The sequence below is a fragment of the Trichechus manatus genome, unplaced genomic scaffold, assembly GCF_000243295.1.
Source record: "Trichechus manatus latirostris isolate Lorelei unplaced genomic scaffold, TriManLat1.0 scaffold00006, whole genome shotgun sequence".
Classification (NCBI taxonomy): Eukaryota; Metazoa; Chordata; class Mammalia; order Sirenia; family Trichechidae; genus Trichechus; species Trichechus manatus.
The window spans coordinates 9710360-9727645 of record NW_004443942.1 but is presented as its reverse complement, the minus strand read 5'-3'; the positions used below and the strand labels follow the sequence as shown (position 1 = coordinate 9727645).

General features: G+C 43.4%; 1 protein-coding gene across 3 annotated transcripts in view; it reads left to right on the top strand.

Annotated features, from left to right (window-relative positions):
• Window positions 1-17286, top strand: part of ABCC8 (ATP binding cassette subfamily C member 8) — an 84940-nt gene that overhangs the window by 11637 nt on the left and 56017 nt on the right. For all 3 annotated transcript variants that reach the window (XM_023736635.1, XM_004369685.2, XM_012557090.1), the window contains exons 5-7: window positions 2397-2639; window positions 3489-3677; window positions 16075-16239. In XM_023736635.1, the coding sequence (XP_023592403.1) occupies window positions 2397-2639; window positions 3489-3677; window positions 16075-16239 (597 nt within the window). The remainder of the gene's footprint in view (window positions 1-2396; window positions 2640-3488; window positions 3678-16074; window positions 16240-17286) is intronic.

The window sequence follows — 17286 nt, the reverse complement described above, 5'->3', positions numbered from 1 at the left end:
CCGCTTGGGCCAGGCCAGGGCAGTGGGGGGCGGGGCAGTTCAGACCTGCGACCTGCCTCTGGGTAGGCAAGTCCAAGAAAGAGCCAGCTGGTTGTACACCTCCCACAGAGGGGGCTTGAGGCCAGTGCTCAGCCAGTGGCCAGCTGCCCACTACCCCAGGCTCCCAGAGGGAGAGGAAGTGACAGGATGTGTTAGCCACGGTTGAAAGATTTTGTGTTTAACCCCATAGAGAGAAAAAAAGTTTCAGGTACTGGTTTCTCAGTTATTGTTTTTTTTTTAAGGGAGGGAGGGATTGTTTCTGTTTAGGCCTCTGGGTGGTACAAACAGTTTGCCCTCAACTACTGACCTGAAGTTTGGTGGTTCAAGCCTACCAGTGAGTCCATGAAAGTAAGGCTTGGCCATCTGCCTCTGTAAAGATTATAGTCAAGAAAACCCTATGGAGCAGTTCTACTCTGTAACACATGGGGTCACCATGAGTTGGAGTCTATTCAATGGCCATGGGTATGGTTTTTTTGGTGTTTCTGTTTTACTTTATTCATACATATCCATGCATATACATAAATGAGTAAATGTGATTGCATACATGTCTTTTGTTTCATTATCCTTTTTGCTTACCCTCCTTCCTTCTGTCTACATCACCTTAGATTCAAACCTTCCCTTCCCAAACCCCCACCTTCACAGGCAACCCAGATTAACAATCTAATTTGCCCTTCCATGTTTTGTTAACTTATTATTAATATAATGCTGTACACATCTATCTAAATGTGTATCTATTTAGGTTTTTTTTTTTTTCTTAACACATATAAATATAAGAGTTTTTTCCCTCAATATTTGTTTTCTAAAAATGGGATAATTTTATACATAGTTTTCTGCACATTGCTTTTCTCACCCAACAAATATCTCTTAGGACTCCCTCCAAGTTACCTGGTATGACTCTAATTCACTCTTCTTAATGGCTGTGTAACATTCCACCATGTGGATGAGCCATAAGTTATTCAGCCATTACCCTATTGATGAGCATCCACTTTGTTGCCAAGTTTTCGTAAATAATGCTGTATTAAACATACTTATATCTTTATGTATTCCTGCTTTTATTTCTGTGGGAGAGATTCCAAGGAGTGGAGTGGCTGGGTCAAAGGGTCTGTGCATTTTTTTATTTTTTAATCGGTGTTGCAGATCGCCTTCCAGAAAGACCATAATCTACCAGCAATGAATGAGTGAGCCCTCTCCCTGCCTCCCAACCAGCAATGAGGGTTGTATCTCTTTTTAATGTCCGCCAGTCTGATGAGTGTGAAGTACTACTTTAATTTGCGTTTCTCTGACTCCTCTGCTTTTAGTTAGTGATTCTCTGGGTACAAAACCTGTCTTAGTCAGGATTCTCTAGAGAAACAGAACCAGTGAGATACATGTAGAGAAAGAGATTTACTTCAAGGAATCAGTTCATGCAGTTATGGGGGACTGGCACGTCCAAGGAGCCCGGGTGGCGCAGTGGTTAAGAGCTCGGCTGCTAACCGAAAGGCCGGCAGTTTGAATCCACCAGCTACTCCTTGGAAACCCTATAGGGAAGTTCTACTCTGTTCTGTAGGGTTGCTATGAGTTGGAATCGACTCTACAAAATCTGTAGGTGAGGTGCAAGGCTGGAGACTCCTGCAGGCTTGCATCCAAGCTCCGCAGGTCAGGAAGAGAGTAAGAGTTTGCCAAAATATCTGTTTATAGTCTAGAGGTAGAACATACCCTAAGGAAACGCCCTTTTTGCCCTTAAGGTCTTTAGCTGATTGATTGATGGATTAAATTACATTATATGACATTGAATTACATTATGCAAGGAGTCTCCAGCCTGCCACCTGACCTGTGGATTTTGGACTTGCCAGATCCCCCACAATATGTGAGCCTATTCTTTGAAGTAAATAAATCTCTCTCTCTGTCACTGATTCTAAGCCCTTTCATATTCCTTGTCTCAACTGACACTCACAGCAACCATGTGATGCCAAGTAACACCCCCTTTTAGATGAGAAAACATTTTAGACATGTCTCGTCCAAAGACACCTTGCTAGTAAGTGGAGGAGATGGGATTTGAACCCAGGTCTACATAACTCCAAATTCTGTGAATCCTACATGAAACATAGTGATGTCCTCAGATCTGTGGAGAGGACTGTATATGGGAAATTCCTGCTGTTTCCCGGCCCAACTTCAAGTGCAGCCAGAGGTATTCAGAGTAGACCTCAAAGAATAGTTACAAAGTCAGGAGGCCTTGGCATTGGGAATACTTGTAGGCAGGAGATGGTGCCACATGTTAGAACTTGAGGGTGGGATGTCACAACCCCAGATCCTTGCTGGGACAGGATAGGGGGTGAGAAGTTGCAGTTACCCACCCCTGCCACCCATGTGCCTCATAGAGATACATCTTCTTCAAGACACCAAGGGAGGTGAAGCCCCCTGAGGACCTGCAGGACCTGGGAGTGCGCTTCCTGCAGCCCTTCGTAAACTTGCTGTCCAAGGGCACCTACTGGTGGATGAATGCCTTCATCAAGACTGCCCACAAGAAGCCCATTGACCTCCGAGCCATTGGGAAGCTGCCCATCGCCATGAGAGCCCTCACCAACTACCGGCGGCTCTGCAAGGCCTTTGATGCCCAGGAGGTCAGTGGGGGCATGGCCACACTGTTCATTCCCAGCCCTCTAGTTTAGAGTCACAGACAGGAACCTCAGAAGGCATCAGGTCAAACCCCTGGTGGGGCAGGTGGGGAAACTGAGGCCCAGTGAAGGGAAGAGACTTGACCAAAGTCGTCACCCAGTGAAGCAGGAACAAGTCCAGAACATAGGACAGACACAGCTGGAACAGCTTAGGTCATCTTGTACAACATCCTCATTGTCCAAACAAGGAAAGTGAGGCCCTGAGAAGGGAAATGATGCCACTGGACTCCACTCACTCCTTATGCTCTTCCCTTTGGAGCTCAATGACTCCAAAGGTGGGAATTTTCACCAGATTTAGAAGGTAGGGGGTGTTAGTGGCCTGATCCTTACAATAACCCTATGAGATGGGCCAGGCAGGGATATCCCCATAATAGTGAGGAGGAAATGGAGGCTGTGAGCCTCCCAGAGCTGGCACATAGCTGGCAAGTGGCAGAGCCACTCTCTCAACTCCCAGTCCAGTGCCCCTTCCACTGTCTGTGCCCTAGATGCCACTACCTCTTACCCCTTCATTACAATGCTGTGCTCATCACACAATTCTTGACCAGCTGTGTGACTTCAATCAGTCACATCCCCCTCTGGCCTCAGTCTCCCCATCTGGGCCATGTTGGCATTGATAAGGCCCACCCAACTGTGTGCTTGGTGATTCCATGATTTCTTTCCAGAGTTCACCAATTCACACAGAAATGGCCACTGGGTTTCCCCAGGTAGCAGGAACCAGGGGCTTCCCAGGAGGCCAGGCCCTGCTGTGAACAGGCCCTCAGCCATTCTGACCTGGCCATGGGTCTCTCTGAGCAGTGGAAGGACACGCAGAGCACACAGGGTGCCCGGGCCATCTGGCGGGCACTCTGCCGTGCCTTCGGGAGACGCCTGATCCTCAGCAGCACTTTCCGCATCTTGGCCGACTTGCTGGGCTTCGCCGGGCCACTGTGCATATTCGGGATCGTGGACCACCTTAGGAAGGAGAATCGGGTCTTCCAGCCCAAGGTAGGATGCCCCAGGTTAGGGCAGAGTACCCTCTGGAAGGTTTTAACTCATGCATGAGAGTGAAATGTGTGTACAAGAGGCCACTGTGTGTGAAGGGTGGCCACACACGGGAGGCTTTCACACAGGCACGTAGTCCTCAGCAATATCAGCAATACCCCCCAACCAGAGTATGCCCGGAATCTGGTCAAAAGAAATGCCAGGAGGCAAGCTTGTGTTCTGAGAGGTTTTATATTGCCCTACTCCCCACACCACACCATCACCACCATAATACTTCTCCTGGTTGTTTAGTTGTTTACAAAGCTGTAGGAAATGCATTTGTTTACCCAGTTTCTAGAGCTTCTGTGATTTTTTGAAATTGTTGGCTTTTGGTTCATGTCATCTTAATAGACTCTAAATAGCTTTTCAGGGATTCTGTCTTCTTCAACTCTGTATATCCATAGCACATACATCAGTTAGGATCAGGGTCACTGAGAGTAACAGAAAACTCAAAATAATAATGACTTGAACAACATAAATATTTATGTCTCATTCACATAAATCCCAAAGGCATCTTAGTTTCCTAGTGCTGCTATAACAGAAATACCACAAGTCGATGTCTTTAAAGAACGGAGATTTATTTTCTCATAGTTCAGGAGGCTAGAAGTCTGAATTAAGAGTGTGGCTGTAGTGGGAGGTCCTTCTTCGTCTATTTCAGCTTCTGGTAGCCAGCAATCCTTGGTTCTTTGGCAATCTTCACATGGCATCTGTCTTCCCTTGTTTGTGCTCAATTGTCTCTGTGTGTATACCAAACCAAACCCATTGCCACTGAGTCAATTCCGACTCATAGCAAACCTATAGGAGAGAGTAGAGCTGCCTCATAGGGCTTCCAAGGCTGTAATCTTATGGAAGCAGACTGCCACATCTTTCTCCCGCAGAGTGGCTGATGGGTTTGACCTTTCAGTTAGCAGCCGAGAGCTTAACCACTGCGCAACCAGGGCTCTTTCTCTGTGTCTGTACTGCTCTTCATATCACTTAGAAGTGATTAGGTTTGGAACACACCCTATGCTGAAATGGCCTCATTAACATAACAAAGAACACCCTATTTCCAAATAGGATTACATCCACAGGTATAGGGATCAGGACTCCAACACACATATTTTTTGTGGGGGAGGGCATAATTCAATCCCTAACAAAAGGTAAACAGTACAGGGCTGGTATGGTGGTTTCATGAGCAGGGACCCCGTTTCCCCCCATCTTGTTTTTCCACAATCTTTAGCACATAGCTTTTGCTTTGTGGCCCAAGGTGGCTGCTCTAGCTCCAGCCCTAAGTCAACATTTTCAGCTAGTAGGAAGGTAGAAGGGATATCTACAATCCCATTGGTCAGAATTTTGTTACATGACTATTTTCAGGTGCGGAGGAAGTGGGGAAATATAGCCTTTATTGTAGGCAGCCACATGCACAATTCTGTATTAAGGTTCTGTATTAAGGAAAAAAGAAGGAAAGGTATATTAGGAAACAACTGGCATTCTCTGCCATAGGCCCTTCCGGGCACTCTGCACATAGTAGGGGTTAAGAACTGTGTGTTGAATTGGTATCCTGTAGATTGAGTGAAGTTGAGGTATGTTGAATGAGGTTGAGATGGAATGAACTGGCTGAACTGATCATCATAATGCCTGGGGAAAGATCCATTTAGTTGAGCCCTAGAGAATCTGTGGCTAATTAGAGTTAGTTCCCAATGGTATAGAGACAGGCTGGTATCTGTCCTAGGGGAAATTTAATTTTAGAAAAGGAATCTGGCATCTGGCCTTTGGGAAAGGAAGACTGCTCACGAAGCAACTTGGAATCTTTCAATTGGTGCTCAGAGAACAGAAGGGCTCACAAAGCCCCAAGGAATCTCAGAGCCTTAGCCCTTGAATTTTCTACTCACTACAAAGGCAAATTTCTGGGGGCTGTCCTGACCCTTCAGGTGTAGTTGACAGTAGGAGTAGAGAGAAGTAAAGAGACCTGCCTGTAGCCCCAGCACTGCCACTAATTTGCTGTGTGACCTTGGACAAGTCACTACTTCACCTCTCTGGGCTTCAATTTCTGCAGCTGAGAGGTGAGGATGGACTGACACAAGCTTCTGCAGGGGCATCTTGGGGGCTGCTCTAGGGGTAGAAGGGGGTAGAGGAGAGGCAAACCTCCATGATAGGGCTTTTTCTCCCCAAACTTCATTCAAAGCTGTCCCAGTTTTATTAACTTGTTGGACTTTCACATTAAACCTTCTTTTTAAAAAAGGGTTCCACAGCTTAAAAATATTGGAAGTCAATGGACGAGATGATATCCAGTGGTCTTTCCAGCTCTAAAGTTGCTGTAAACTGAAATATGTTAGACAAAAGAGACAGAAAATCTCCCTGGGGGTTTATTTTCCTTTACTTGAGGAGGTTGCATCCACTCATGGAAGAAGGCCTTTATTCTTTTGTTCATTTCTTCGCTGCCACTTAGGTTTAGATGGTCACAAAATGGATAACTTTTCACCCCTAGTAAGACTCAGAGATTTATTTTCCAGCTTGGACATCATTATAACCTTCTAACCACAAACAGGCAGTCTCAAAACAATTCAGAGAATTAGCAATTAGGGATCTTAATAATTTATGATACCCCCTTGTGTAATGTTATTCATCTCATGGGCTCCAAAATCACAGACAGTAGTTAATCCTCAGGAAGTTTATATTAATTTTTTCTGCAGATATATTTAATCATCTGAGCACCTTTGGTCAGGAATATGAGACAGTTCAAATGTCTTTGTCTGATTTATTCAGCAAAATGTTTATTGAACTCTATTGTGTGCCATACCTGGGTTGGGTCCTGAGAATAAAGAGGCAATGGTTATGACAAGGACTGTTAACAATGCTAACAACCACTTACTGACCGCTTAATATGTACCTGACTGTGTACAGTAGCTATGGTTGTATTATCTCATTTAATCCCTAAAAAGACTGTTTAAGATAAGTTCTTTTTTTTTAAGCAACTTCATAGAGATATAATTTATGTACTATACAATTCATGAGGTAGATATTCTCATCCCCATTTTACAGATAAGGAACTTGAGACTCAGAGAGGTTAAGTAACTTTCTCCAGGGTCTCTCAGCTAGTAGGTGACAAAGTCAGGATTTGAACCCAAGTCTTTTTTGCCCCATAACCTGGGTGTTTACAAGCATGATGTTAAACTGACTATTATTATTATTATTATCACTCCATCACCTCTGGGTCCAAGGATTGTGAAATCCAATGGGAGAAGGAGAAATTGAAATAAAATATTTTTATACAATGTGTTAAATACAACTATAGGAAGTATATACATACAGGGAATTGTGGGGAGACGGAGTGACTAACTCAGCCAGTGATCATAGAAGGCTTCAAAGAGGAGAAGGTATTTAAATGGGCCTTGATGAATGAGTAGGAGTTGGCCAGACTGAGATGCACAGGTTTCTTGTTCAATCAAGAATGTGAGGACTATTTTTGCTTATTTAGACTTTGATGGTTTTTGAGGCCTTCTGTGGCTTTTTAGTCTTTGAACTTTACTTGGCCTAAAAAGAGCGGGCAGAAAAATATTCCATGCTTATGGATTGGAAGACTTAACATTGTGAACATGTCAATACTACCAAAAGCAATCTATATATACAATGCAATCCCAATCCAAGTCCCAACAACATTCTTTAATGAAATGGAAAAACTAATCTCCAACTTTATATGGAAAGGAAGGAGGCCCTGAATAGCTAAAGCAACATTGAAGAAGAACAAAGTAGGAGGCCTCACACTTCCTGATCTCAAAACTTACTATACAGACACGGTAATCAAAACAGCTTGGTGCTGGTTCGATGACAGACACATAGATCAATGGGATAGAATTGAGAACCCAGAAGTAAATCCATCCATCTACAGGCAGCTGATCTTCAACTAAGGGTCAAAGTCCATTCTCTGGGGGAAGAAACAGTCTCTTTAAACAAATGGTGCTGGCAAAAGTGGATATCCATATGCAGAAAAATGAAACAGGATCCATACCTCACACCATGCACAATAACTAACTCAAAATGGATCAAAGACCTAAATGTTGACGCTAAAACTATAAAGCTCCTGGAAGATAACATAGGGTCAAAACTAGGGGACCTAATTTTCAGCATAAATAGCCTAATCAAACAAAACTAAAAATTCACGAATGACAGAAGCAAATTAGATAACTGGGACCTCCGAAAAATTAAATATTTATGCTCCTCAAAAGAGTTTACCAAGAGAGTAAAAAGAGAACCTACAGACCAGGGGAAAATCTTCGGCAATGACATATCTGATAAGGGTGTAATCTCTAAAATATATAGAAAACTTCAACAACTCAACAACAAAAAGACAAAACAATCCAGTAAAAAAATGGGCAAAGGACATGAACAGACACTTCACCAAAGAGGACATTCAGGTGGCCAACAAATACGTGAAATGCTGCTCATGATCATTAACCGTTAGAGAGATGCAAATCAAAACTACAATGAAATACCGTCTCACCCCTGAAAAAATGGCAATGATCAAACAAAACAAACCGAAAGTTTTATGGGAGGATTGGAACTCTTATACCTTGCTGAGGGGATTGTAAAATGGTACAACCACTAGGGAAAACAGTATGGTGCTTCCTCAAAAAGCTAGAAGTAGAAATATCTGATGATCTAGCAATCCCACTCCTAGGTATATATCCTAGAGATATAAGAGCAGTGATACGAATAGACTTTTGCGCACCTACATTCATTGCAGCATTATTCACAATAGCAAAAAGGTGCCCATCAACAGAAGAATGGATGGATAAACAAATTGTGGTACATACATGCAATGGAATACTATGCAACTATAAAGAATAATGAGGAGTCCACGAAACATCTTACAACATGGATGAATCTGGAGGACATTATGCTGAGTGAAGTAAGTCTATCACAAAAAGACAAATATTGTATGGTCCCACTATTATACAAAGCCAAAAATAGATATATACACAGAAAGCAAAGGTTCTTTGATGGTTACCCAGGATGGAATGGGGAGGAAAGGGCAATCACTTTCTAGATAGTAGACACTTGTCACTTTTGGTGATGGGGAAGGCAATCCCAAATATGCGTGAAGTCAACACAACTTGACCAACGTAAATAGAGACATTGAGAAATATGATAAAAAGGGACAATTTTGGTAAATGCTATAGCATATACAATTTTGCAACAACAGTAAAAACAACCAAAAAAATGTATATGGTTATGTAGGTAGATATGGATGCATATATGTGTATAGAAGGCATATGAGAGTAAATGTATTTGCATGTATAGGAGTATCTGCAGGCATGTGTATATACACGTTTGTGTGTACTGCATATATATATCCACATATATAACAAACCACATAGGGGGCACAGTTACGGAGTCTTTCTAGACATATCCAAACAACTTGTGGAATTGGTTTACTGGATTAAAAGGCTTGGGACCACAGTCTTGGGGGACAGCTTAGTCAGCTGGCATAACATAGTTCTCAAAGACAATGTTCTACATCCTAGTTTGGTGAGTAGCAACTGGGGTCTCAAAACCTTGCGAGCGGCCATCTAAGATACAACTACTGGTCTCTCCTCATATGGAACAAAAGAGAATGAAGGAAATGAAAGGCTCAAAGAAGAAACTAGTCCACAGGGCTAATAGCCCACACTAACCATAACCTCTTCTAGCCTGAGACCAGAAGAACTAGATGATGCCCGGCTACCACTACCAACTGTTCTGACCAGGGGCAAAATAGAAGGTCCCAGATAGAATGGGAGAAAAATATAGAACAAAAGTTAAATTCCTAAAAAAGGCCAGACCTACTGGATTGATAGAGACTAGAAGAACTCTGAGACTATGGCACTAAGATAGCTTTTGAACTTGGAATTGAAGCCATTTCTGCAGGTCACCTTTCAGCCAAAGAATAGATTGGCTTATAAAATAAACAATATTACCTGTGAGTAATATGTTCCCTTAAACAATTAACTATATAAGACCATACGGTCAACATTTATCCAAAAGTAAAGATGAGAAGGCACGAAGGGGAAGGGAAGCTAGATCAATGCAAACAGAACAAACAGAATGGAAATAATGAGAATGCTAACACATTGTAAAAATTGCAACCAATGACATGGAACAATCTGTATAAAAATTGTTAAAGGGGAACCTGATTTGCTTCATAAACTTTCACTTACAACACAATAAAATACTATTTAAAAAAAAAAAACTATAAGAGAATCTAGAAAGCAACGGAAGGGAACTATTTGCTACATTTTCTTTAATCACAACAGTCTAGAAGTTTTAGCAGTTTCCTAGTGAGGAGAATTGAAAGTAAATGTTAAAATTATTTGTAAACAAACAAACAAAAAAGGGAGAGGACAGGGGACTGTTTACCTTGTCCAGAGAGTATCACCTCCGGCTTTGCTCTGACCATAGGAGACCCAGAACACCCCTCGTTGGCTATCCCATAGTGACATGGAGCCAGCTGTTAATATGACAGGGAAGTGACCCAAGCCAGAGCCCTTAGCAACTTGTCTACACCATCATTTTCTTCCTGCATTTCTCAAAACTTATGGGATTCTCCTAAGGAGAGAGTTCTGAGGCAGGATGCACCAAAGAGGTGATGAGAACAACACTTAGAATTTCAATTCATCTGAATGTTAGTTTTGCCATCTTTTGTTTGTTTATACACAAGCCCTGGGATTTATTGTCCTCTCATTGGAATGCACTTGTCCCAGTTACTTGTCAGCATTATAAAATCCCTAAGCCAGATGGCCCTGCCTCAGTGGCAGCCAGCCTTATCAGATTTAATATTTGTTCCCTGCAGCCCAAATACAATCAGCAAATTACAGACATGGAAACGAGAGTTGGAAGTAAATACAGTCTCCAGTGTCAGCAACAAAGAATCCTCAATCATGGGGTTGTCTGGAATATGGTGTCATTCTCATTTGGGCTTCTGGACCCAGAAAATGGGAAAAGGAGTCATTTACTGAGGACATCTGGCTCTAACCTAGAGAGATGGGCACTATTCTGGTCTTTATGAACCCACAAAGAAGAATCTCCCTCACCACATGTTGCAGTGTTTAACAGCTGTCTCGGTGAGGAAGTCCGGCTCTCTGCCCAGCCTGAGTCCATCCCACTGCAGTCTGCAAAGCCGGGCACCCATTGTTTACATCATTATCAGTGGCCGGCCAGTCCTGTCTTCCCTTTATAGGACACTCATAGTTGGCAAGAAACACACCACCCTTGGCATCTGCGAGGACAAATATTTTTTATTTCTTTAATTACTGGAAGTGTCTGGGGCCTGTCAGATACTTGATGCTCCTGCCCTCTTCCACTCCCCAGGGAAAGCTGGGTCCCAGGCTGGGCGTGGCCCGTGATCTCGCTTCTTCTAGCATCTCTCTGGCCCCACCCCACCCCCAATCTGTCACCTGCTATGGATGCACTGATCTGGCCTGGAGGGCAAGGGCATTGGATTCACAAAGACCTGCTGGCGCCTGAAATCTGCCAGCACTGCTCTAGGCTGTCAGCTGAGCCGGAGAAAGAAAAAACAGTCTGGGTTTGACCTAAGGACCAAAGCTTCTAACGGGCTTCTAAACCTCAGTGGGGAATGTGTGTAGGTTTGTGAGTGTGTATGTATTTTGTTTCTGAATCAGTTCTCCTGAGAACTGCTTATGCATCTGCATGTGTGTCCTTGAGTCTGTCCCTGTGTCTCTCAGGGTGTCTTTTTCTGTGTGTGTCTGTGTTTGTCTGTTCATATTTTTGTCTATCACTGTGAGTGACTTTGTGAACTTATACGTACTGGTACTTCTTTGACTTTGTAATGTCAGTACTTGTGTTGATTTCTTCATGACAATACCTATGTAGCTCCTATGGACTGGAGGGCTCCCCTTCACCTCACCAACTCCTCAGTCATCAAGACTTGGCTCAAATGTCGCCTCTTCCGGGAAGCCTTCCCTAGTTGGATTAGATGCCCTTCCTCCCTGCTCCCTAACAACCTGTGCTTCAGCCATCAAAACACTCCTTGTCTCCTTCCCCAGCTTGACCTTGAGCCCCCTAAAACAGGAAATGCAATGTCTGACCTCTGTGTGCCCAGTACCAGGCTCTGTGCCTGACACCCAGGATGCACATGGGAAATGAGTTTTTAATAAATAATGCAGAAGTTGCCATATATTGAGTGCCTATACACACTGGTTTTTTTTTTTTTTTTTTTTTGTTTGCTTGTTTGTTTTTTACCTGCATTGTTACAGTGAATCCTCAGAACAACTCCCTGAAATAGAGACCCTTAATAGCCTCATTTAGGTTGAGGATGAGGTCTGAAAACTGAGGAAACTGGGGATCAGATAGGTTGAGGATGAGGGCTGGAAAAATCAACTGATTGCTTACGTTGGTTAGTCTATGGGTGGTATTTGTTAAGTGTCCTTGTGAATATTTGTCCAAGTACATTTCTTAAAAGCAACGTATTTTCTTTATCGGGGTCTAAAGGCAAAGCCTTAACAGCCCCCCCAGTGCCCCCCCGACACCCCCTGGAGCCAGAAACTATATTTCTTTGGATCAAGAATTTTGTGACTTATTAAAATACAACTCTCCCTGCAGGTATGAGTCATTAGGCCATTATAGGATTTCTCTTGAGAGAGACAGCTTAGAAGGAATGGAACCTGGGATAACTAAATTTTGAGTAAGAAGTGGATTCTAGACTAGCCAAGAGGCCTGGGGTGCTGTCTAAGGAAGGCAGGCCCTGGGGGAGCCCAGCAAGGAGAGAAGGGCCTGGGGAATCCAGGAATGGACGTGAGGACAGTGGCCATTGCCAGCACCCTGAATGCACCACAGCAGGAGATAACACGCCAAGGACCTACAATTTGACATAAAAGAGTTTATTGCTTTGTTTAAAAGGTACAAATACTGACAAGGACATTTAATAAATACCATATAGTATTTTGTTTGAACAGAACAAGGGAATACTGTGTGGTTTAAAGTCAGGAAAGGAGTGTGTCAGGATTGCATCCTTTCACCATAGTTATTCAGTCTCTATGCTGAGCAAATAATCTGAGAAGGTGGACTCTATGAAGACTCATTAACAACCTGTGATATGCAGATGAATGCAGATGACACAACCTTGCTTGCAGAAAGTGAAGAGGACTTGAAGCACCTACTGATGAAGATCAAAGATTATAGCCTTCAGTATGGATTGCACCTCAACATAAAGAAAACAAAAATCCTCACAACTAGACCAGTAAGCAACATCATGATAAACGGAGAAGAGTGAAGCTGTCAAGGATTTCATTCTACTTGGATCACAATCAACGCCCATGGAAGCAGCAATCAACACATTGCATTGGGCAAATCTGCTGCAAAAGACCTTTTTCAAGTGTTAAAAGCAAAGATGTCACTTTGAAGACTAAGGTGTACCTGACCCAAGCCGTGGTATTTTCAGTCGCCTCATATGCATGTGAAAATTGACAATGAATAAGGAAGACTGAAGACAAATTGATGCCTTTGAATTATGGTGTTAGCGAAGAATATTGAATATTACCATGGACTGCCAGAAGAATGACAATTCTATCTTGGAAGAAGTACAGCCAGAGTGCTCCTTGGAAGTGAGGATGGCGAGACTTTGTCTTACTTACTTTGGACATATTATCAGGAGGGACCAGTCCCTGGACAGAGACATCATGCTTGGTAAAGTAGAGGGTCAGCGAAACAAGATGGATTGACACAGTGGGTGCAACAATGGGCTCAAGCATAACAATGATTTTGAGGATGGTGCAGGACCTGGCAGTGTTTCATTCTGTTGTACGTAGGGTGGCTATGAGTCGGAACTGACTGGATGACACCTAACAACCTAATACAACATGTAAAATAACCATCATAAATGATTGGTTGATTTTTCCAGCCCTCATTCTCCAGCCTCATTTTCTGATCATTATAACACAGCACATGCATAACATTCCATACTACGTGGCACACCATCCTGCTAGAAAGCTTTCATAATGATCGATGTTCTTGGGTGCATAGTGTTTCCATGAGTTTCATAACGTATCTCACTATTTCATACAGTTGGACATTTACATGGATTTTTCCACTCTCCCCCTGAAATAACCTAGAAATATGGCTGTGCATGCAGCCATTTCCTTGTGTTAAATTATGTCCTTTGGGATAAAGTCTCACAATATGTTTTGTTGCTTTGTGTCTTAGTTTCCTGGTGCTGCTGTAACAGAAATACCACAAGTGGATAGCTTTAATGAACAGAAGTTTATTTTCTCACAGTTTAGGCTAGAAGTCCAAATTCAGGGTGCTGGATCTAGAAGAAGGCTTTCTCTCTCTGTCAACTTTAGGGGAAGATCTTTGTCTCTTTTCAATTTCTGTTCCTCAGTTCCTTGGTGATCTTCATCTGGTGTGGCATCCATCTTCCTCAATCTATGCTTCCTTGCTTCTGTGCCTAATCTGCTTTTTATAGCTCAAAAGTAATTGGTTTAAGACACATCCTACACTGATACAGCTTCATTAACATAGCAAAGAAGACCCTATTCCCAAATAGGGTTTCATCCACAGGTATAACGGTTAGGATTTACAACATATATTTTGGGGGACACAATTCAATAACACTTTAAAAAAATGAACTCCATTCTCCAGAGCTGAGTCTGTGCAGAGGGTGGTACAGTAGAATTCCAGGGCATGTTAAACAGGACCCAGTTTCCCTGAGCCCAAAGGCCTGTAATTTTGACCCAGAACCAGCCGTTTGGGCATGTTTCTGTCCCCTACAAGTCACAAGCTTATAGCTGACAATGGGAGAGTCCAGGTCAAAAATCTGGATGAGGCCTTGACAATGGGTCTGGGGTGTTGGCTTTGCCGTCACCTGGGTTCATGTTCAGCTGTTCCCTTACCAGCAGGTAACCTTGGGCCAGCCACTTAACCATGTTGAACCTGCATTTCCTCATGTATAAGATGGGGCTAAGAATGGTACCTTCCTCATTAGAGAATTGTGAGGATGGAGTTCTGCACCTGATAAATGTTATTTCCAAGCCCTTTCACCCCTGCAAGGTCAGGTCTCTCCCCTGCAACCCAATTTTAAGGTCCGTTTTGGTGCTTCCAGCCCACCCCCATCCTTCTCGCTTCTCCCTCCACCTCTCCCTCTGGTATATTGGCAAATGGAACAGTATCAGGGGCTCCAGGCCTTGGTAGGGGGTAGGGGGTTTCCTTGCAGGATCTTGCATGTACTCCTCAGTGGTCTCCCTATGTCAGCTTCCTGCTGTGCCCGAAAGGAGAAGACCCCAATCCCACAGAGCAAAGGAGAGACAGTTGTAAGCTGGACCAGACAGTCCAGGGAGCAGTGAGACCTGGTTTAGAGGGACCCCATTAGACCAAGGGGTGAGGTCTTTTCCATCATCAGGAATCCCTGTATCCAAGACCCAGGAACTTCTGACTCTAGGGAAAGGTCTCCTCTCAGCCCGCTCCTGGACATGCCGTCTGGCTCCTGCTCATCACTAGTTCCAGCTCCCATCACTCTTTACCCTGCAGCAGCTCCACACCCTTCCAAACAGCTTGCAGAGTTCAGGGCAGAGTCTCTGACAGGGGAGAGTTCTGTCTTCATGGAAATGATGTGATGCTGCTGGTGAGCAATGGACTTAAGATCAAAATTGTGTTGGGAGCTGTTGAGGCCGAATTTGAAAACAGAAGCACTGTTGTTCCCTGGTATCTTTAGCAACAAAGTCAGAACGTTTGTTTTTCTCCATTGCTTATCATCTGAGATCTTGCTAGGAGTGCAGCAAGAGAACCTTAAATTTAAGAAGAAGACCTGGAAGCCCACCATGCTGGGGGGCTTGTGTCTGAAATCAGTCCATTCTATGGTAAGTTCCCATCTCTCACGCAGGAACACTACAGTACCACGTTTCCACTGGTCTTTTCTACTCAGAAATCACTACAGAGCAGATTGTCAGTGAGTCTGGGACAAGGCCTCTGTTAATTCTGTTTTTGTGGCAGAAAAATAGAGAACACACATCATGGGATTTGTTCTAGCAGTTCTCGTTTTGGCTGCTCCGTGATTCGTTCTATTTATTCTTGTTCCATTCAGAGTGAGCTCCCCTGGGCCTGGTGGCTACTATGCAGGGAGTCATATTTATGGGGCTTCAGGTTAGAAATGGGCTTTATTCTGTTCCTCTAAGTGGAGGATGAAGAGGATATAGGCAACCCTCCCTGTAGTTAGAGAAATGTTTAGTTGAATTTATCAACTTGATTTTCTACTCATAAACAATTGCACCGGGCTTTGCAAGCACGGAGGTTCCTATAATAACCATGACCATTATGGCACAGTATTATGTACTAATAATGGTCATCATTTTGCTGGCCATAACAGCCATTTCTGAACTTCTGTTTCCAACAGACACAATTTCTCGGGGTTTACTTTGTGTCATCCCAAGAGTTCCTTGCTAATGCCTACGTCTTAGCTGTGCTGTTGTTCCTCACCCTCCTACTGCAAAGGACATTTCTGCAAGCATCCTACTATGTTGCCATTGAAACTGGAATTAACTTGAGAGGAGCAATACAGGTACTTAGATGATTATTTTTTCATGTCACAGTAAGAACCTCATTATTCATCCCCATGGACACTCAAGAAAAACTCTACTGTGAATTTAATTTTTGTTGCCCTTTAATTAACAATGTTTTGAAACAATAACCATTGACAGTGCAGTGTGGGATTAGGGAAAGTGCCTTGGTTTGGACTCTGAGATGCAGTGCTAGTCCTGGTTCTGTACCATAGCAGCCATGTGACTTTGGGCAAGGCACTTCCTTCCTTTGGGCCTCACTCTTCTCCTTTGTAAAATAAGAGCCTAAGACTAGATCTGAGATATCAGCTACTCAGCCCTTGTTCTCCAGCCATGAATGTGGCAGGCATTATTAATCGATTATAGCACTCTCTCCTGCTGAGTGCAAATGCAGCCGCAGTATCCTTCTCCATATAGTGTTCTAGGGTTCTGCTACCAAGCAGTGTTCTTTGGGTTCAAAAAAAGAAAACTGTTTGACATACTAGGACCAGTTAGCCTCGTAGATCTATTTGAGCTCTTAAATCTTGGGTCACTAATGAGAGAGGACTTATCTGGTCTGAAAGTTCACATGGGCCTAGGCTTTTGCTCCTACCTTCTGGGGGTTTCTTTTTGAGTAGGTTGAAAGGATGACCAGAGTCAGGGAGGATTTAAGGCCCCTTTGGGGAAGGTGGACATTAGAGTTGTCCAAGCATCAGTGTTTTCATTAGAATTTTGGTTCAGCTGTTGGACTAGAGAGACCCACTATGATAGCAGTTTAAATAGGATAGACATTTGTTTATTTTCACCAAGAGTAAGGGCTGGTAGTTTGGGATAGTACGGCAGCTACACAATAATCAGAGACATGGGCTCCTTCTATAACATTGATCTGCCAACCTCCTCACTTTTGTGTGACTTTTATTTCATGGTCCAAGATGGCTATTGAAACTTCCACTATCACATCCGGATTTTTAATCAGCGAGAAAAAAGAAAGGACAAGAGGAGGGAATGCCTCTTCCCTTTAAGGCCATAACACAGAAGTTGCACATATCATTTCCTCTCCCATTCTGTTG